The sequence below is a fragment of the Lithobates pipiens genome, unplaced genomic scaffold (assembly GCF_037356315.1).
Source record: "Lithobates pipiens isolate NorthernLeopardFrog02 unplaced genomic scaffold, aLitPip1_a1.2 Scaffold_23, whole genome shotgun sequence".
Classification (NCBI taxonomy): domain Eukaryota; kingdom Metazoa; phylum Chordata; class Amphibia; order Anura; family Ranidae; genus Lithobates; species Lithobates pipiens.
In genome coordinates, this window is record NW_027507785.1 from 89352225 (window position 1) to 89375056 (window position 22832).

General features: G+C 44.5%; 1 protein-coding gene across 1 annotated transcript in view; it reads left to right on the plus strand.

Moving 5' to 3' along the window:
* Window positions 1-22832, plus strand: part of DENND6A (DENN domain containing 6A) — a 107901-nt gene that overhangs the window by 73545 nt on the left and 11524 nt on the right. Inside the window, exons 11-17 of the mRNA XM_077452019.1 lie at window positions 2398-2493; window positions 3142-3236; window positions 6463-6528; window positions 6610-6674; window positions 11521-11610; window positions 17787-17840; window positions 17926-18035. Coding sequence (XP_077308145.1) covers window positions 2398-2493; window positions 3142-3236; window positions 6463-6528; window positions 6610-6674; window positions 11521-11610; window positions 17787-17840; window positions 17926-18035 — 576 coding nt within the window. The remainder of the gene's footprint in view (window positions 1-2397; window positions 2494-3141; window positions 3237-6462; window positions 6529-6609; window positions 6675-11520; window positions 11611-17786; window positions 17841-17925; window positions 18036-22832) is intronic.

Sequence of the window (22832 nt, forward strand, 5' to 3'; positions counted from 1 at the left end):
AATAATACAGATGTCTCCTATTTCTTCCATGTTAAGTTGGCTTGATGTCTCTAAACTGTGTCTCTGCATAGATACTTTTGTCTAGAATTTAAAAAAAAAAAACAGTTTATAGTGTCTTTGGGAATATAATTTGTACATCTAGACGCCATAAAGCTATTAAGTCAAGTTGATAAAATAAAAAAAGCAGACAGATACATCAGTACAAAGCCATCAGGTTGAACCCTTGTAATACAGTCAGGATGCATATAAAGTTATAGATGTTGGGCTCCTTGACCAGCTGATTGGAGTAGTGTTCAGGAGGTGGTGGGATGTTGGAGAGAGCCATGGTCCGAATCTCAAATGTGGTTGCTTGCACTGGGTTTTTTAACCTTTCCTGCGGCACTTCGCTGTGTATAATAAATAAGTAAAAGAACCCCATATTACTATATACTACTATATATGCAGTCTTTCAGCATAAGGAAGGTTCATTTGGGCTTCAAAGAGACACTGGCACCTTGCCCATGAATGGCTAAGTGACAGTAGCTCTGCAAAGGTCCCCCCTCCCCAACCCACTGCCCACGCTCCCCAGCTGCTCCTAACTCCATTGTTACACTATTTAAATTAAGACGATAACCTTCTTGGCCAGCTAATCCACTTACAACAACACAGTATAGTACTGTCTGTGATACTTTTTTTATTTGCCGTAACAGTTAAAATTTCAGGACAAGCTTTTGGGGCCTACCCTTTTCTTCTAAGGTCCAAGCAAGTTTGCTATGCAATAAAAATTGTAGCACAGACATTACTCAACTTTGTTCTTGTAATAGTGCACTAATATGACTAGTCACCCTAATACACGTTTATACAATTTTCATTGTCATATCACATTGCTGCAACCTTTTGTATATTTCAATTAATATTATCTGCCAAACTAACATACAAACAAATCACAATGCCTTACAAAATTATGCTACATATTCTCTCCAGGTAATAAAACTGAATGAACTAAATGTAAATGTGTTCTAAAAGTGTCCTAGAATAGGTATTTTTTAAAGGAAAAGTTCCTTTTGTGACATGTTACAGCCATATTCAGACTGTAACATTCTACAAATGTACTAGCCTCTGCACCCCCCGAGTCCCCGTTTGACAGCTATCCCGCCTCCCGTGTCATTCATTCACAGTATTTTGTAAATGGGAAAACATTTACGCCTTTATGGCTGTCGAATTAGCAAAAACTGCCAGGCAACACAATTTGCTTCATGTTATAAATCTTTATTGGGCACTAACAGCAGTGCTACATCTGAAGTGCTAATGCGTTTCGGCCAAAGCCTTTTTCATATCATACAGGTTTACAATAAAATCCAGTTTATTTTATTTCCTCCAGAAAAGGGGGTGGAAAGGACGGAAAAATAGAAGCACAGATCGAACAGTCTCGGGGGGGGGGGGGGAAATGGGAAAAATGAACTCATAGTGAATCAAAAAATGGTATTACTTTAAAACAAGCTTACATCCATTCTACTGTTCATTCCACTAGGAAACCGAGCGTTCAGTCTGTGCATCAACCACACCTCCTGCTGAAGTAGGATATGGTGTGTATCCTCCCCTAACAGATCTTCTCACCTATTCCACACCGCAAAGAGAGAAAGACTCTAAATTAACACTGCAAACTGTTCTAAAGTGTTTAGACACATTCAAAATATATTTTTGCGTTGCTATTAAAGGTGCCCTTGTAGTGTTCTGAAATTCTAATGCATAGATTGCGAATAGTGCATCATCCCACATACTGTACTTGTGGCTGTCGGCTTGTCATTCTCAATGAACTACCAGGAAGCTGTTGATTGCTCTAGATCAGTGATGGCCAACCTTGGCACCCCAGATGTTTTGGAACTACATTTCCCATGATGCTCTGGCACTCTGCAGTATAGCTGAGCATCATGGGAAATGTAATTCCAAAACATCTGGGGTGCCGAGGTTCGCCATCACTGCTCTAGATAGTTCACTGAGCTCCTTGTCAGAATGTAACTGTCTGTCCGTATTAGAGGTATTGGCATACAGATACACAGTCTGCAGAACTCTGAGTGCGATGCTTTACCCTAACAAAAAAAAAAAATGCAAATTTTTATTACTTGTAAAATAATTGTGCATTTATCCTTTTTTTGTAAAAGTGAACTTATCCTTTAAAGCTCACTTAGGGTGAAAAAATGTTTTAATCTGCGTATTTATCTTTAAAGTGTGCTTTATTTTATACAGTTCTATGTTCTTAATTATGCTCTGAGGTATATGATAAAACAGAGAGACCAAATTTCCTAATGTCTGCCTGCACTCATTTTAGCAGTGTATTTCTGGCGCAACAAATTTTCGAATCAAGTCTGGAGAAGTATTCCCTTTTCCTAACAACATTTTTGATTTTTCTTCTTTTAGCTGCATATCACCTTTAAAATACTGCAGTGATTTCAGACCATACTTCACAATTCATGATGCCGAATTCAAGGAATATACCACCAGAACACAAGCACCGTAAGTATTCTCTGTTGATTTCCAAATGTTGGCCTCATTCTGTAATTCTAAAGTGGGAATTCCAAAATGCTGGATCATTTAAATCTTTGCAACCAAAAATGTATTTTGATTTGTTGATATTGAAAACTGTTTTTAAAAATTATGAAATGTTTTTTGAAAAATTGTTTGCAGGTAGGGGCAATGGGGTAAGCTACTAGATGCATATTGTTCAGTGCATTAATCACAGGCCTGTTCTAGACCCCACACATTGAGTTACCAAAGATACACAAGTGAACCAAGTAGTAATTTAGTATAAACCATAATCATTAAATTATGCTGTTTCCTGTGTATGAAAATAATTTAAAAGACAAGTTCTTTAACTTTAAACTTAAAAAAAAAAAAAAAAAAATTTAAATAAATGCACGTTTTTAAAAAACAACAAACACATTATCGGTGCAATCCTAGTTATTATGACATGTCTTCCTTCTGAGTGAAATCCTCAATGCAATTGTGTTGGTTGTACTTGAAGAGTATAGTTCACTCTGGATAATTGACTTGATCTTTTCCACTCCTGTAGTGGGAGTAAATCGAGGACACTTTTTTTTCACATATGTTATTATTTATTTTTATTTTTTATGCTGTCAAGTAACCATAAACCATTCTCTTTAGGCCTTCTGTCATTTTTGGTGTCACCAACCCGTTCTTTGCAAAAACACTGCAGCATTGGCCACATATAATCCGCATTGGTGATGTAAAACTGGCAGGTAAGTTTATTTGATTTTTAAGTAGGGATAAATCTTAAGGAGACACCAGCAATTGTGTTTTTCAGTCAAATACATTTTCTAATATGTAACAAATAGAATTCACCGTGCTCTATCCAAACTGTTCATAAGTGCTATGAGGTGAGCGGTGCATTGATAAAAAAAAAAAAAAATCCAATGTTGTGGAAACTACATACGCTCTCAAGATAACCAAAGTATTACATTAAACACAGGGGGGGAAATTCCAACAGTGTCTAAACACTTACGTGTTTCAGCTAAGCTATGAGTAAAACGCTGCTTGGGTTGAAATGTGTAAGCGGTTAGACACTGCTTGGATTTTATACCCTGTGTTAAACCAAATACTTTTTGGTTACCTTTAGGAGTGTGTGCCATTTCGGCCACATTGGATCTTTTTTTACACAATAGTGACAATATTTTTATAATTTATTGGCCGGGTGGAACAGTCGTGTAGTGGTTAGCACTCTCACCTAGCAGTAAAAAGGGTCGCTGGTTCGAATTCCAACCATGACATGGAGTTTGCATGTTCTCCCTGTGCCTGTGTGGGTTTTCTCTGGGTACTCGGGTTTCCTCCCAACACTCCAAAGACTTGCTGGTAGGTTAATTGGCTTCTGTCCAAAATTGGTCCTAGTATATGAATGGGGACCTTGGATTGTGGGCTTCTTGAGGGTAGGGACCGATGTGAGTGGGCAATGTACAGGGATAGGGACAATTGTAGACACTCAGGTTGAACTGGATGGACTGGTGTCTTTATTCAACCTTACTAACTATGTAACTATTGGTGAAGTTTTTTTGTGCTTTTGTAGGCTTGTAAATAAGCACAAAAAAACTGTAAAAATACATTGGTTAGTGGCTTTCCTTAGAGATTCCCACTTTACAGATTACTTTTTGTCTTTTAGACTAGAGATTGTACATTTTTAATTCCTTCCCGTTTCCCTAATGCCGCATACACACGATCGGAATTCTCATTGGAAAAAGCTCTGATGGTTTTCCCGACGGACTTCCGATGGAATTCGGCTCAAGCTGTCTTGCCTACACACGGTCACATCAAATTCCGATCATTTATAACACCGTGACGTACGACGTGACTAGAAAAAGGAAGTTCAATAGTCAGTAGCCAATAGCTTCTGTCGTAGTTGAATCTGAGCATGCGTGATTTTTGGCATGTCGGAATTGCATACACACAATCGGAATTACCAATAGAACGTTTTTCCGTCAGGAAAATTGAGAACATGCTATCAATTTTTGGCTGGTGGAAATTCGGACAGCTAAATTCTGATGGAGCATACACACGGTTGCATTTTCCGATGAAAAGCTCTCATCTGTCTTTTTCTGGCCGTGTGTACGCGACATAAGGCAGTCAGATATTCTCTGGATCAACAATCTATGGTGTTATTACTTATAAATGTTAATATGTGATATGTCCTCAGTATTTTTTTTTTTTGCACATACGTTAAAATTAAAGTGATTGTAGAGGTTCATTTTTTTTAAATCACAAACATTTCATACTTATCTGCTCTGTGCAATGGTATTACACAGAGCGTCCTTGAACCTCCTCTTCTGGGGACCCCCACTGGCGATCTTGGCTCCTCCTCTTCTCCTCAGAGTATCCCCATAGCAAGGCGCTTGATATGGGGGACACTCGTGCTGGCTCGATCTAAAACTGGGCTGTGTGTGTCTATACACACAGCCTGGCTCCACCCGATCCCTTGCTTCCTCCTCACAGGATTTAACTGTCGGCAGCAGGAGCCATTGGCTCCCGCTGCTGCCGAGTCCCCCGTGAGGAGAGTGGAGAAGAGCTGCTGCAGACTGGCACAGTGCCGTGTCGAGATCGAACTTGGGTAATTATTTAAGAGGGCTGCGGGTCAGCTTTAAAAAAATAAAATAAAAAAAATTATTGTATTTGCGCGTAATTACACGCATGTGCACGCATATGCATTATCGCATTTTGCATGCGTTTGCACATTTTCACGCAAATGCACAAAAAATGTGTTCTCGCTTTCTCCTTCTGCACGATATGTAAATATATATTTCTGGGTCAGTGGTTGCTGTACATATGCAGGTGGCACTAAAATGGCAAAATGTGCCACCTTGTCATTTGCAATGACCTTAACCAGTTCCAGACCGCCCACAGCACTTAAACTGCGACACGGCGGCCCTTCTGCGCTGGATCACGTACATGTATGTGACCTGACATTTCCGGAAAGGGCACACGTTCGGGTCCGTCATCCCCTCTTTGTTGTCATTTGCAACAGCACCAGTTGGTTAGCAGTCAGCTGACTGGCTTAGCAAATTATGGTACAGAGCCATGTGTTTATTAACAACACAGGGCTGTACATGGAGCAGAGATGTGCTTTTTTTTATTCTGAAATATGCAAGGAAAAGAGAGCGCACAGCTTGTATAGTTCAGATTAAGTCTGCCACCCAGTGGATCTTTGAGAGAGCTGCAGCACCTAGAGCAAGAGAACTTTTTCTATATAGACTGTGAGGTCTATAGGTTGTGGGGTTGTGTTGTGTATTTTTTTGCGTTTGCTGTTTTATTCACCCTGCAAAGCAGGGGCAGATAAAACAGTCACATCTCTTCATCTCTACAGGGTCACATCTCATGTAAAATCAAAATATATTACACGCATTTTAAGCACAAGGTTAACCCTTTGTTTACCCCCTGAGGTTAACCCCTTTCCAGCTTAGTACAGTGACCATGTATATTATCATCACTGATCATTGTATTAGTGTCACTAGGTATGTTCATGTCAATCAGTTCTCACCCAGTGTCGGTGTTGTTTTTTGTAAAAAAAAAAAATGTAGCAGAATAGGTTTTGGCTTAAGTTCATAAATATTTTCTTGTTTTATTTTTTTTTTTAAGATATGTTTTATAGCAGACAGTAAAAATGTTTTTTTCCAAAATTTTCTGTGATTTTTTTGTTTATATATTTAAAAAAAAAAAAAAACCCCAGTGGTCATCAAATACAGCCAAAAGAAGGCTCTATTGGTGTGAAAATAATTAAATTTTTCGTACAGTGTTGCATGTCTGTGCAATTGCCATATAAAGTAGCGCAGTGCGGAATAGCAAAAATGGCCTGGTCATAAAGGGAGAAAATTCCTCCGGGAGCTGAACTTTGCACCATGTTTACGCAATGGACTGTTGATGTATTGTACATGGCCTCTCCTCCAAGATTAAAATTGATTGTATGTTTGAATATTGTTGCAGGTGATGTTCCCAAACAGGTGAAGGTAAAGAAACTGAAAACATTAAAGACTTTGGATTCTAAGCCCGGTAAGTATATTTCTGCATTGGGCTGCAAAATATAAACCTAGAATACATCTTAATTTTTTTCTTTTTTTTCTTTACATTTAGGTGTCTATAGCTCCTATAAGCCATACCTCAACAAAGATGAAGAGATTATTAAGCAGTTGCAAAAGGTAATGTTAACATTTCTCTCAGGCTTAATTGTATACAAATTGGTATTTTAATCAGCTGTTATGGAATACAGTTGTCTCCCTACGTTCAATGGCCACTCTGCTCAATCCTCCTTTCCGCATGTTCCATGTCAACACATGTTTATGTATCAGAGCCTGATTGGCTCCTGGTACTGCCCTTCCCTCTCCCTATGCGGCTTTCAACACAGAGTCAGGTACTTGTTTTAGATGTATGTAAACAAACATTTTTTACGGCAATGTGCATCCGCCTTTAGGAGTCAGCTTTAAAAGATTATTATAAAAGTTGGAGGTATAAAATGTTCAGAAAGGTGCAGGTTCTTGTTAGTCATAGCGTTTAGAATATTGTGATTCTTTTGGTAAACATCTAATTCCCCTAGGTGTGTTCCCAAGTGTTTTTTTTGTTTTTTGTTTTTTTTTACAAGCATGTTATACTTTCCTGCTCTGTGCAATGGTTTTGCACAAAGCGGCCCCAATCCTCCTCTTCTTGGGTCCTTCGCTGGTGCTCCTGGCCCCTCCCTCCTGCCCAGAGCAAGCAGCTGGCAACGGGGGACTCAAGCTGGCCTGCTCCCAAGCTGCGGCTCTGTGTGTCCATTCACACAGCCCCACGGCTTGGCCCCACCCTTCTCTCCTCATTGGCTGTGATTGACAGCAGTGGGAGCCTGTGGAGGAGGGAGAGTCCTCGTAGAGCCGAGGCTCTCATGCACATCACTGGCTCAGGTAAGTTTTAGGGGGCTGCTGCACAGAGAAGGTTTTTTACGTTTATAACGTGATGGAGCCCTCTTCCCCTTCCCTTTGCTGTTACCTATTAGACTGACCATCATTGATTTAGGTCCTTATTTTTGTTCATCCCTAGACCCAACGCTGTTTGCTCTCAAGCTTTGATAATGTGCAGTACATTGCCCATACACCAGCCATACGCGGAGAGAATTTCTTTCCTGTAACCATCGAACAGTGTCAACAGGACAGTGTTGATGTGGGAATTCCTCCTTCCAAGTCACTTTTTTTGTGGCGTGGGGGAGCAAGCTGCCCACCGCTAGAAGAAGACCTTGATTATTGCTAGCAGCTATAGGAGCCGCCATCGATAATCGTAGATAAAGCCCAGCATACTGGTTGTACCCAAGTTGATTAATCAACTTAGTACATTTCAGCCTGCCCCGGATGACCTCAATTACGAGGAACGATTACAAGCACTAAATTTATTCTCGCTGCAGAAGTGACGCTTGAGAGGGGACATGATAGCGATTTACATATATCTCAATGGTGATCCCAGCATAGGAAAAAAGTCTTGGAGTGTAAGAGGACACAGGGCCACACAATGAGATTGTAGGAGAAGCGGTTTAAACTGCGCAGGGGGGTTTTCACTGTCGGGGGAAACTAAGGATGTGGAATTCTCTTCCACAATTGGTGGTGGCAATGGGGAGTATGGATATTTTTAAAAGACTGTTGGATGTACTTCTTAAAGAACACAACATACAGGGATTTCGGAAATAATTATAGACACTGACACATGTACAGCAATACACATTTAACTGGATGGACTGTTGAATTCAACCTTACGAATCTCAGGCAGTTGCCGCTGAATGGCCATGATTTGAACAGTGTATGGGCCTGCCTTAGTTTGTCTTATTGGCCAGATGTTGCATCCACTCTTATTGTTAGCTGCATTCTCACATTCAAATAAGAATTTAAAGAAAATGAAATAGGGGGTAGAGCTACATCTTTGGATTTCTTTTTATCATTTCTCTCCCATACAAGCAGTCAGTCAGAGCTGCTGGTCTAGAAAGTGACATTAAGCTTTCCATTGGGTTGGGTGGAAATGTGACATATGGGTTCCTTGTGTATAATTGAATGCAAATGGACACAAATTGAAATTTTTAAAGGATTTTTGAAATCAGAAGTTCCTGAAAATGAGACACAAAAATGAAGAAACAGATGAAGAGTAGTCTTGCTGCTTAATTTGAGTAATGACATCCGTTGCTAAACCCTGACCGCTATCATTACAGGTCCAGGATTTCCATAGTAATATTGGCAGGGTGGCTAATCAGCCAGAAGGCCAGTGTCAGATCCTGTATAGGTTTACGTGCTGGGAGACTGACCCCAGACATCACCGTCTGTCATGACTCTCCCAGGCGTGTTACGTGTTGTTTCAGGACAAAGAATAGTGTCTGCAGCCAAGAACATAATGTAAATCTCTGCGTGATGGTGGAAGTTATGTGGAGGCACACTGATTTTGACAGATTGTGCAGGGAGGAGTGGAAGACTGGGCCCTGCAGGCAAAATTATTTACCGTGATGACTTATACCAGGAAGTTTGCAGACCGCATGAAATCTTATCTTATCAAAAGCGACACAATGAAACCACTATCTTTCAGAGTCTTGGCTCATTTTTAAGGAGACTGTTACTTTGCCTATTCAAAAAATATCTTCATTGGGGTCATAACCTTAAATGAGAATCTGGCAGGTGTTCCATTTTAGACCCCTTTCACACTAGGGCCATATTGATGCTAAAGCACTGCTTGTTTTAGTGGTGCTTTAGCGCTGTTTAAGTGGCATTTTTCACCTACTAACAGGGCACTTTTAACCCCAAAGAAGGGGTTAAAAACTCCTGTGTTGCGACGCTTCGGAAGCACTGCCCATTCATTGCAATGGGTAGGGGCGTTTTGGGAGTGCTGTATATGAACCGCCCCAAAGATGCTGTTTGCAGGACTTTTCGGAACATCCCACAAGCGCACCGGCTGGGTGTGAGCGCACCCATTGCAATGAATAGAAGGCAGTTTTCAGTCACTTTACAGATGCTATTTCTAGCGCTAAAACGCCTGAAAATTGCCTCAGTGTGAAAGGGGTCTAAAGGCTAGATTGGAGTTGGACCTTAAAGTGCACCTGTGTCCATACTAAGGACATTAAATCTGAACTTCGGATGATGTAAACATTATTCTTGCAGTGCCCACTCTGTGATACTGTAAAAGTGATCTATGAAGTACCCCCACCTCCCTTTTGACCTTTGTCGTCCTCACATTCATTGTACAAAGTGATATCAGAACGTTTGACTCTAGAAGTGTTGAAGGGAAGTGGCTCCAGGGGGACTAGTCTTAAAGCTAGGAGGAAGCCTGCAGGAGCGAGGAATATGGTAAATATAACATCTTATTCCTATCCCCTTAGACTAAAGCAGGCTATAGATTATGCAATTTTCTTTTCTGCAACCACAGGTTGTAGGAAAGATAATCACTCGATTTCCCCATCAACACTGACTGTGTTGATGGGGGGAATCCCTCCCGCAGAGCTATTCTCCATGGTGGGAGGGCACGGGAAGCCGCCCCTACTGGGAGAAATCGGTGATTGCTGCTAGCAGCTATAGTCCCTGGCAGTTAATTGGTAATTGCATGCTAAAAATCTGATATGCTGGTTGTACCCAAATCTATTGTTTCAACTGAGCACAGATAAATCCAGCCTCGGCTGGTCCCTGCTGAACTGTCCAGGATTTGATCCATCTATGGCTGGCTTTAATGACCAATTAAAGTAGAACTATAGGCAAAACCTTTTATTTATTTATTTTTCATTTTGGAGTATATAACCATTATAACCCATGTCAGTTTTTTTTTTTTTTGCCATTTGTGTCCCATTGTGGATATTTCCCTTCACTTCCTGTCCCATAGCGTTAGAGGAAATCCTGGCAAACTAAGGAAATTCCTTTTGGGGGCCCCCAGGTCACCAGAATTATAGTGTCCCCTTTGGAAGATCCCTTCTCTTACTTTTCTGGGGACAACCCAAAAATTTTGAATTTTCTTTTACTTTCATTTTTAATGATAATGGTAAACAGGACAAATGGAGAGGGTGACTCTCCCTAACAGGGACACAGGCAGCAATAAAAATTGACAAGGGTTCTAACCCCCCTCTACTCTATCCAAAACAAAAAGTTATACTTTAACCCTTGCAGTGCAGGGTGGGGGTTGCATTGCAAGGTTAATATTTTTGCTTCCGCTAGAGGTTGCGCTTTTACAAATTCTCTGCAAGCGGTAGAACTAATAATAAACTAAAAAATCCTCACTCGTCCCTCCACCTGCATGTACTGTGAAGTAATTAATTTCTGTAATCTCAATTAAGACCGGTCCTTTAAGGGGGTTTACAAAGCTGCAGGCCGGCAGGAGGTCTCGCGCTCGTGATTGCTGTGATTTATTGTCACAATGCTCACATGATCTGGAGCCTGCCCTACCAGCTCCTGATTTTAGACCAGTGATGGTGAACCTTGGCACCCCAGATGTTTTGAAACTACGTTTCCCATGATGCTCATGCACTCTGTAGTGTAGTTGAGCATCATGGGAAATGTAGTTCTAAAACATCTGGTGTGCCAAGGTTTGCCATCACTGTCCTAGACCATAACCAGGAGCTGTCAGTGACAGCTCAGTCACTGCTGGGGTTGCCAAGCAAGCGCACTCCCAGCACAAAACAGTGTTGCTGGATATATGCATATATGTGGCAGCACAGCATTAAATCCCACTACTGTGCTGCTGCACATATGTTCAATACATATAGAAAATTACTCGGGCCTAGATAGCCACATTTGTAGTAAAAAGTTTTGGATTAAAGGTCTTTGTAAATGCGCAAAGAAACTACTTAGCACATTATTATTATTTTTTTTATTATTATTTTTGTTTGCGATGATTTGACAAAATAATCAAACATAGGTGGGTAAAACACCAAAGTATTTTGTAAGCTGCCTAAAAAGTATAAGGTGTGTCCACCAAAATGTCATTCTGACCCCAGTTGCTTCTTAATGCATTTCTTGCATCTTCTTCATATAGCGAGCTGAACATGTCTTGTTTGTATTCTAGGGTGTTCAGCAGAAACGACCATCAGAAGCACAAAATGCAATTCTTCGCCGACATTTTCTAGAGCTTACTCAGAGCTTCATCATTCCTCTGGTATGTATCTGTAGAACGTGGTTGACTTGCAGCCAAACCCCTTTTTTATGTCTCTCACTAGCTCATTCACAACTACGCAAGGATTTGCATTGCTCACGTGCATTGTGCATGCATTTTGGGGTATGCCCATTTTTTCTAATGGACCCACAGAACACATCCATGCATTAAAAAATGTTAAACCTTTAAAGCCTACGACATCAATGTAAAGCCGCAGATGAGGATTGATCTGCATGATCTTGATACCCCAGCTGCTGTATCTCCTGCATAATGCTCCAGTGGTAATCCCCTAAAAACCTTTATAATAGTTCAGTCTATCTTCAGATCTCTAATTTGGAATAACCACGCCACCCGTATCAGTCTGGAACAACTTCAGAACTACCAGGACGAGGGTGGTTTGGCACTCTCTAATCCTTGGCTGTATTACATTGCAGCCCAGTTGCAACACCTTACTGGCCAGTTTCTTGTCGCACCATGTAGCTTCCCCAGCCCATTAGTATCGGCTACCTAAATTGTGTTACTATGCCCTGGAGCGGATTCTGTCCCTATTGACTTAGAAGCCGGACTGATCACAAAAAATCTTTTCCATAAAGTTTGGCTTAAGGCTAAGCAGCTGGAAGGGGTTGAGCGATTTATAGCCTGTAGCCCAATTTGGGGAAATAAAGCGTACAAGGAAGTTTTCAAACTGCAACAGTGTTTCAGATGGAAGGCATATGGGATGACCCATTTGAAACACATTTTTCACAATGGGAACCTTCTCCCCCTTTCAACCCTCCAGGAGAGATTTAGTCTCACGTTGGGATGTGTGTATATATGTGCTCTAAGTTTGTGTGTTTACTTGTATTTGAAGTGTAGAATGTAAGGGATTGTCACCGATATGCATCTCATCTGTATTTATTCTTGTTTGTTTCAAATTCAATAAAGAAACTGTTTGATTCAAAAGATACAGTTGGGTGAAGCTGGGAATGGAGATATGGTTGTCAGACTCCCCTATAAAAAATATAATTTAGACAAGTTGTTCAGTCTGCTAGCATTCGTCCAAAACAGACATTTCTCTTTTGTTCATTGACAGACACAGCACCTTAAACTTGACTTTAGGGTTACATCGCCACCTTTAGGAGAGGACTAGGCAGAACACAATAAAAAACAAGAACAGTTCCACACAGTACCACCCAGGGGGCGGTCCTACTGGCTATAACCTTTCACTCTGCTCTCAGCAGCTCAGTTTTTTCTGCCTAGTCTAGGAGAAGGACCTGGCTCCCTGTGGGGACCAGTGGTCTTTAAAATATTTTGCTTTTTTTTGCTGTTTTTGCTTCCTTTGATCTACAATCAACAGCCGGACTGGGTGAAAGGCTGGATAATATAGACCCTGGTAGTCTCCCCAGCCTGGCCATCGAGTGAGTGCAGACCTTAGCTCCATCCTGGGTCGGCCACAACAGGCCCCAGTCTGGTCCAGGGGCGGCTGGTGAGCTATATGCTCCGGGGCACACATATGACTGGGCTACTGCTATCTGAGTCACAGTGTTCCCATGGCCCACAGCCACCCCGTACTGCTCGGATGATGGGTCTCTCTGTGGAGTGCATCCAGCAGTCCTTGCAGGAGTGGTAAGTATGGTTCCACATGTTTAGGCATGATGGAGCAGCTATGTAGTCCCTGAGAGGTCGATTAGGGGGTCTCTCTCTCCCTTTCTTCTCTCCCTGCCTCTTTCCCTCCTCCCCATTTTAAGGGGGGTGCTGTGTGGCTGGGCATAGAGGGTGCGGAGCACGTACCTGGCCCGGGTGGTCTCTGGATCCTGGCAGAGGGCTGTACTGGGTGGTCATTTTTTCCGCTCGTTTAATCCCTTTATTTTTGCCTTTGTTTGCCGCCACGCAGGGTGAATGGTTGCCTCTGGAAATGCAGCCATTTCTCTGTAGCCGCAGCCTTTTTCCTGTAGCTGTGGCCATTTTCTTGGAGAGCAGCAGCCATTTTCCCTGCCTTTTCGGGACGGTTTCTGTTAGTCTCTGGTGCTGGGTGGCTGTTTAAGCCAGGAACAGCACGAAAATGGACATAGAACACCTCGTGGTGGATGCAGGCAGAGGGGAGAGCGGACAGCGGCACGGCAGCACAGGGCAGCACCTTGGTCAGGGTGGTGATTCCTGCGGGTGGCCCCTCAGTCTGTGGCAGCTAGGAGGGTAGGCATTTTTTGTCTCTTGCCTTAGGTTCTGGGTGCCAGGCGATAGTGGGTCAGCATGGCGTCAGAGGCTGGTGCTTCTTCCCCAGACACCCCTGTGATAGCAACCGGTTCCCCTGCACCTGCGTTGCCTATGGACACTGTCGGTGGTCCTGGAATAATTTTGTTTCCAGAGTGGAAGCGGCGTGCGGGCCCAAGGTGGGTAAAAAAACGCGTCCTCCTCCCCCTGTCTTCTGGGGAAAGCTCTGATTCAGATTCGGGTCCCGCTGTGGCAGGCGGCCCCGGTTCTGATGCTTCAGAGGTTGCGGACCAGGACCCTTCGGACAGTGAGGAGGAAGAATCTGCGTCCGTGTCAGTGCAGGAAAAAGCGCTAGTAGGAGCACTTATTACAGTGGTGTGGGATATCTTAAAGATAGAGGATATGGCGGGGGGGCATCTGCCGAGGTGTCAGTTTCTCTTGGGTCCCACAAGCCAGTCCGCACTGCTAATGCCTCGTACACACGATCAAACAATCCGGTGGAAAAGTCCAGCGGACTCAAGTCGCATTCCAATCTGTCCGCCGGACAATCCGGCCGTGTGTGTGCCAGTCCGCCATACTTTTGAAATGAACAGACTTTTTCCGCCTGGAGAAAAGTCCGCTCATTTTGAGCGCGTCTCCAGGTAGCCGGGGCCAGCGAAGGAGGCGTCGCTGACCCCGTCACCTAATATGGACTTAAAGGGGAACCCCCTACGCCGAAAAATCGGCATGGGGGTCCCCCCCCAGGTCCATATCAGACCCTCATCCGAGCACACTACCCGGCCGGCCAGGAAAGGGGTTGGGGACGAGCGAGCGCCCCCCCCCCCTCCTGAGCCATACCAGACCGCGTGCCTCAATATGGGGGGGTGCCTTGGGGAAGGGGGGGCTGCGCGGCCCCCCCCCCACCCCAAAGCACCTTGTCCCCATGTTGATGAGGACAAGGGCCTCCTCCCGTCAACCCTGGCCGTTGGTTGTCGGGGTCTGCGGGCGGGGGGCTTATCGGGTATCCGGGAGCCCCCTTTAATAAGCGGGCCCCCTACCCTATGTGAATGAGTATGGGGTACAATGTACCCCTACCCATTCACCTGTAAAAAAAAAAAAAAAAAACTCAACACACAAGGGTTAAAATAGTTTATTGCACAGCTCCGGGGGTCTTCTCGCCGGACTCCTCCACTATCTTCTGCTAGCTCTTTTACTAGCTGAGGAGCCGGCTTTCTTCTTCGCCGCCGCCCTCTTCTTCCGACTTCGGGGGCCTTGTCCCCCTCTTCGGTTCTTCTTGCCGGGCCACTGCGCCGCCTTCTAGCTCTTTTACAGGCGGTGGCCCGGTCTTCTGTCGCCGCGGTTCCCCTTTAAGTCCATACCAGGTGACGGGGCCAGCGACACCTCCTTCGCTGGCCCCGGCTACCTGGAGACGCGCTCAAAATGAGCGGACTTTCCTCCGCGTGTGTGGGCGAGTCCGTTCATTTCAAAAGTAGGGCGGATAGTCCGGCAGACTTAGTACGCCGTATTAGTCCGCTGAAAAAGTGCCGTGTGTGGGAAAGTAGCTCGTTCGGAAAGTCGGCTACGTGTGTACGCGGCATAAGGTGTTTCCCTAGCTAACTTATTTTGATTAGTTTATTTACAAGGAGTGGGAAAGCCCGCAGCAGGCCTTTTCAGTCCCGAGACGAATGGCGGTGCGTTACCCCTTTGAGGAGAGTTTCCTGAAAAAATGGACATCTCCGGTCGTTAACCCCCCCCCCCCCGTTATCTAGGTTAAATAAGGTGACCATGATTCCGGTGGAAGGGTCCCCCTCTTTCAAGGATCCTGCCAACAGAAGGGCCGAGGCGGTTGCCCGATCCATGTTTACGGTGATGGGGTCAGCGCTTCGACCGGTGTTAGCCACTGCTCTGGTGTTACAGACGCTTATTGAATGGACTAAGTTGTTGCACTGCGACTTGGGGAACGAACAGGTTTCCCCAGTCTGTGTGGAACTGGCAGACCAGTTGGTGCATGGGCTTATTTATGTCTGTGATGTGGCCTTGGATACGGCCCCTTTGCTTTCTAGAGCCTCAGTGTCTGCATTAGTGCTACGTCGCCCGATTTGGCTCAAGTGTTGGTCTACGGACCAGCCATCTAAGAAAGCTCTGGTGTATTTGCCCTTCCAAGGTGAGAGGCAGTTTGGTGCCTCGCTGGATGACATTATTAAGAATGTTACTGGAAAGAGTACTTTGCTCCCACAGTCTAGAAAGGGTAAGGGGCCATGCCGTAGGCCGGGGCCCTCTTTTTCCGCTCAGAAGCGGCTTTTTCGTCCGCCCGAGTTGGCCCGCTGAGGGACAAAAGCGGTTGGGTATGAGCACTACCAATTTGTAGCTCTTCCCTTTGGCTTAGCGACGGCTCCAAGGGTCTTCACCAAGTTGCTGACCCCAATTCTGGCATTGCTGAGATGACGAGGGATCACGATGGTGGGTTATCTGGACAACCTCCTCCTCAGAGCAGCTTCTGCCTCAGAACTAAGGGAGGATGTGGTGATCACCATACAGACTCTTCAGCCATTTGGCTGGGTGTTGAATCTACAGAAGTCGGTGCTGTTGCCGACCCAGCACCTGGCGTACTTGGGGTTGATTCTGGACTCCTCATAGGCAAGTCTTTCTCCATTTGAACAAGCTGCAGACTCTCCAATCCGCGGTACGGTTACTGATGTCCCGCAGGTGGTCGTCGTTGCGTTTTTTGCACGCGAGTTCTGGGTCTCATGGTAGCCACTTTCGAGATGGTACCGTATGCTCAATTCCACACTCGAGTCTTGCTGAAAGAGATCCTGTCCAAATGGGACAAATTCCTGGATTGTCAGATCCGGGTGGACCAGCTAGCCAGGGCTTCGCTTCTCTGGTGGCTGAGGTCCCCAGCCCTTCGGTCCGGGAAATTGATTCTCTCTCTCTCTCTCTCTCTCTCTCTCTCTCTCTCTCTCTCTCTCTCTCTCTCTCTCTCTCTCTCTCTCTCTCTCTCTCTCTCTCTCTCTCTCTCTCTCTCTCTCTCTCTCTCTCTCTCTCTCTCTCTCTCTCTCTCTCTCTCTCTCTCTCTCTCTCTCTCTCTCTCTCTCCCTCTCTCTCTCTCTCTCTCCCCCTCTCTCTCTCTCTCTCTCTCTCCCTCTCTCTCTCTCTCTCTCTCTCCCTCTCTCTCTCTCTCTCTCTCTCCCTCTCTCTCCCTCTCTCTCTCTCCCTCTCTCTCCCTCTCTCTCTCTCCCTCTCTCTCCCTCTCTCTCTCTCCCTCTCTCTCCCTCTCTCTCTCTCCCTCTCTCTCCCTCTCTCTCCCTCCTTCCCTCCCTCCCTCCCTCCCGGGGTATGCAGAGTGGAGGCCAAGGTGATTCTGATTGCCCCAGACTGGCCTCGTCGTCCTTGGTATGCCGACATAGTACGGATGTTCCTTGGTGGCTGCCGATAAAGGAGGACCTTCTGTCACAAGGTCCGATACTCCATCCTGTTTTATCGTCGCTGGTTTTAACAGCATGGCTTGACCATTTTAATTGTTTAAAACCTAGAAGCTGATGATCTTGCAATAAAGTATTTACGTTTTCTTATGTTGTGGCAGCTCTTTTAAGCTATAATTATTAGTCTTTCATTTTACGTTTAAATACTGACACCAGGTCAGTTCCATTTTGGTTTTTCACTGCTAGCAGAGTTGAGCTCAGGTGTTTTTCCTATCCTAGTCTAAACCTGCCTGAGCTGTCCTGCCAGAAAGTGGTTACTGCTCAAGGGCAATCATCAGCGGCTGGGGCATTACCAATCCCATAGCCATACATATACAAGGGGCATTTATATGTGCGGGTGTGGGGTAGGGAATGACTTGGCGGCTGAGGAGCGGTGGCTTTCCAGCAGGTTAACCAGGCTGTTTCAGACTAGGATACAAATACGCCTAAGCTCATCCCTAATCACTAGTTATTTATGCATTCTCTGTATGATATCAACCTGCAACAAGCCTCAGTGATTGGTACTCTTTGTATCTTTGGCTTCTGTAGGAACGTTATGTGGCAAGTTTGATGCCATTGCTGAAGAGCATCTCTGCATGGAAGGTGAGTCTCTGCTGACTGCTGGTTATTGTCGATGGAAAGACTGTCCTAGTGTTTGACCCTTTTCCATTGTGTGTTGTTTCCTCAGAGTCCTCCACAGCTCAAGCCCTTCAGTCAGGAGGAGTTTATGAAGACCTTGGAGAAGGCAGGTCCTCAGCTTACTTCTCGGTTAAAGGGAGACTGGATCGGCTTATACAGGTAATATATTGACAATGATTGTTGGTTACATTATTTTCAAGAGCAACTCCACGCATTGCTAGCTACTAGAGCAGGTGTATTAGTATACCTTTTTTATGACAAATATCTATTTTTGAATGATTTTAAGTCCAGTTCCAGTGTATTAAGCCTATACCAGGACTTTAGCTTTGGTTCACATCTACGCGGTTTCCCTGCAACCGTGTTTGCTCAGGCACAACAGCCCACTCATTTGAACGGCCGCTTTACTCACTGAAAATGTAGGGAAAAGATCCCTGCGCATTTTCCGAGAACACAGCCGTAGGGAAACTGTATGCTGCAGTTTGGTTCCCAGTGCGGGAAGCCACTCTGCGATTTCCATTGGATGGAGTCTCATTAGGATTAATGGTATCCTTATGCATCCCCTAAACTGCATCGTTTTTTGTTTTTTTTCTGTGCATGCGTGAAGCTGTGCATTTACCTGACTTCTCGAAGCCCGCACTACTGTGAACCTAGCCTTAAGGACCAAATCTGTGTTTCTTTTCAGTTTAAATAGTTTGTTTAAGCCAAGGTTAATTCTGCCACTGTCACCAATGTATCATACTGTAGTAACATTAGCTACAAACAGCTCTGTGTTCCAGCAGCATCACAGATCACTTACCATCTGCTGCAGGAACAAAATTGACTTGGACTGAATGCTTCTCAGCCACTCAGATCAAACCTTTAATTTTTATGAATAAATAAAAAGGCTTTTCTTATCGTACATTACGAGACACAGAGCCATAGTAGTTACTATGTGGGTTATAGGCCACCTTCAGGTGATGGACACTGGCACACCCTGACAGGAAGTCCACTCCCTATATAACCCCTCCCACTACTGGGAGTACCTCAGTTTTTTATTCTTTTTTTAAAGTGTATGAGGTGTTGGTCACGAGTGAAGATGTGCTGTGCTGAGCTCCACTGGAGCAATCCTTGCTGGGGTTAGCTATGCAGCCGGATCCATTCAAAGTGTCTTTTTGGGCCAAACTGAATAATACCTGGGCCTCGTGTCTGTTGAAAAGCGGTTTTGCCTGTAAAAACCGGGATCCAGTACTTTGGTACTTTAAGCCATAAAGTTTTACTGGCGGGTGGCTATTACAGCTCCAGGTTTGTGGGTTCCCCGAGGGTCCATCACGCTGTGTCACAGAAGCAGCAGGCTTTTTTCTTCCTGCTAGCAAGCAGACCTCCGGTAAGTTTGAGGGGTGTTTTGCTTCCACCAGACACCCCCCACCTGGGCTGAGTTCTCCCCCACGTCACGAGGCTGAGCATTAGGGGAGAGGTAAAAAATGATTGGCGATGCCGTTTTCTTTCACTGCCCCTACACGGCTGCGGCTTTCAGGGCTTCTCCACACCATCCCTCTCTCACACACAAACCGATCCCTTTGGATCGGAGGCCCGCGATCATGTGGGAAGACTTTTTTTGAAAGAGAAAGGAGGGGGGCACGATGCGATGGGGGGCTTAGCGCGGCGTTGGCATCCTCCAATGCTAGCACGGGAGTGTGTTGTAAAAACTCCATTTGTGCTGGCTGCAAGTTGTTCGGAGGGACATGAGCTAAAAGGGACATGAAAGAGGTATTTCCTATTTGACACATTTGCTATTTGGATCAGGCTGAGCATTAATGACAGTGGCTGAACTATTGCTCAAGCAGAGTGGTTATGATTTCTTCTGATAGTACCTCTGCTTTTGTGCATCGGGCTAAGGTCAGAAGGGGGGTTGAAAAACCCCCAAAAAAGGAGCTAAAGGTGTCTCCCTCAAGCTCTGGAAAGCCTACTCATCACTACAATGGCATCCTCCCCTGAGAAGGCGGTGGCTGGTCAGAGTGAGCATCGGGACCATGAAATGTTTGCAACTGTTTTCAACACTGCAGCCCCTGTTTATTTTACTAAAAAAGTCTTTTTTTCCTCAGCCATGATAGGATTGAAAAAATAAAAAAAAAGGTTGATTTAATTGCATCCCAGTGTGGGAAAAAATGCGACCCCTGGGTAATGGAAGATTCTCTTCCATTACCCAGGACCCTCAAACTGAAGAACTAGGGGCAGGAGAAGATGAATTCCCTCAGGGGACCGTGGTGAGGCTAATGACTCCTCTTCTGAGGTGACAAATGTGGGTTGATCAGCTTTACAATCTGTAAGATTGATAGTGCAATTTCTTGCTGAATGGTGGGCTCCACATTTATGTACCTTTTTAACTAAGTGTTTGGGTTCTCTAAAGCCTCCTCAAGCTGTGCGTACCTTTCCTGTCCATTCATTGCTGGAAAAGCTTTTTTGTATCTGAATGGATCACCCAGATAAGCATTTTTTTCCCTCCTAAAAAGTTTTTTTACACTTTATCCTATGGTGGAGAAAATTCACTAAAAGTGGGGTATACCAGCAATTAACGCTGCCATATCCTTTGGGAATAAGAGTTTGACTTGTCCGACAGACAATGCTCAAATGCTTAGGGATCCAACGGATAAAAAGTTGGAATTCCTATTAAAAAAAACAAAAAAAACTTTTCTCTGGCAGATTGAGTGTCTCAGGCTGCATTGATGGTAATTGGTTAATCTTTGAGAGACCAGTTTAAACAGGTGTTTAAGGTTATCCTGCTCGGCAGGCTCAGGATCTGGCAAGCTAATAGCAGCTTTATGTTTGCAATAGTTGCTATGAGAGATTCTATCCTTCAGTCCTTGACCATTCACTAAGCACCATGCTCCTGGCTAGTCTTCCTTTTGCGGTAGCTATTTGGGGATGATTTGGGTAATACATCCAAAGAAATTCTAGTGGAAAACGCACCCCTTTGCCATTTAAGAAAAGGAGTAAATTTATTTTCATTTTAACAAGCTCCTTCTCCTGTGCCAGGGGCATCAGCCTCCAGGCAGTCACGACGGCCTCTGCCGTCAAGTTCAAAAGGTAATACTCAGGGTCAACCTCAGGGACAAAAGAGGTCTTGGGGGAGGAAACCTACAAAATACTGAAGCCTCCTTTTCAGGAGGTGCCCCCTCTCGCTTGAATAGGGGGAATTCTTTTTCATTTCTCAAGGATCTAGCAGGAAGAGTGTAGAGACGGGGGACTGCCTCAATGGCTTCAAGGTACAAACTGGAGTTCCCGAGAGTTCCTGTCTCCTCGTTTTCTCAGATCAAACGTTCCTTAGGATCCAGAGGAAAAAAAGGTCTTTCTCTCAAGCATTGGACTTTTGGCACAAAATGATCATGGTGGTCCCCATGTAAGAGCAGAGGTTTGGGTTTGATTTAAACCCTTTTTTTTTCCAAAACTGAATGGACATTCTGGATCTTAAAAATCGAAATTCAATTCCTGACTATAACCACTTTTTTTTCACATGGAGTCAATCCAATCCGTTATCTCCATGCTACAAGGAGGAGAACTTCTGGTGTCAATCGACATCAAAGATGCATACCTCCATTTGCCTATTTCCTCTCTCACTAGTAATATCTACTTTTCAAGGTGGAAAATCTTCACTTTCAGTGTGTAGCTCTGCTTTTCGGTCCACCTACTGCACCTTGAGTGTTTATAAATGTTCTGGCCCCTCTTCTAGCCAGATTAAGGGCCCAAGGTATAATGATTATCTTCTTGATAGACCATTCGGTAGCACGCTTAGACCAAAGTATGATCACCACATTCAACTACCTGGAATATCTAGGTCAGATTCCCAACCTAGAAGAAAACATCTTTAAAACCATGAAGAAGGCTACAATACTTGGGTCCGATCATAGATACACCCAGAAAAGAGTATTCTTGCCCCAGGCAAAGATCAGCGCATAAAGTAACTGATTCAGGTGGTCGAAGCAAGATTAATTCTTCCATTCAGCTTTGCATGAGGTTGTTGGGAAAGATGGTGGCTTCATTCGATGTTGTTCCTTATGCTCAGTTTCTTTCAAGACTGATGCAAAACAGTATCCTATCTGCTTGGAACTAAGGGTTGAAGCTCTAGATTCCCAATGTGTCTGACTCCAAAGCCTATGGCAATATCACCCTGAAAGCGCTCGATCTTGGAGGCTAAGCAGGGTCATGCCTGGTTAGTGCCTGAATGGTAAACCGCCGGAGCCTCAGTTTATGGTTAATAACCAAAAATCTGCAAAGGGGAAAATCCTTCCTTCAGTTACCAGGGAAGTGCTAACAACACATGCCAACCTTTTTGGGGTTGGGGAGCAGTCCTGGAAGAGGCAACTGTCCAAGAGAAGTGGCCCAGATCAGAAATGGCCTTGCCCATTAACATTCTAGAAATTCAGGCAGAGCACTTGGTCCTGAGGGGCTGAACATTGAGTTTACGGAATTGTCCTGCCAGGTTTCAATCCAACAACGCCACAGCAATGGCCTATATTAATCACCAAGGGGGCACAAGAAGTTGTGTGGCCCAGTGAAAGGTGAATCATATCCTATATTGGGCAGAAAACAATGTACTTTGCCAATCGGCAGTTTTCATTCTAGGAATAGAAAATTGGCAGGCGGACTACTTGAGTCGCCAGCAGTTGTTCCCGTGAGAATGGTTCCTTCACCCCGATATCTTCATGTCAAAGATGGGGGATCCCAAATGTAGATATGTTTGCGTCCAGGTTTAACAAAGAAATCGACAACTTTGTGTCAAGAACAAAGGATCCGGTAGCATGTGGAACAGATGCCTTGCTATTCCCGTGGAATCAGTTCTCACTGATTTATGCATTCTCTCCTATTCTGCCTGCGTCCACGACTTCTTCGCAGGATCAAGTAGGAAGGAAAGTCGTGATTCTTATTGTTCAGGAAATCTTGGTATGCAGAGATCATAAAGATGGCGGTAGGGGACCTATG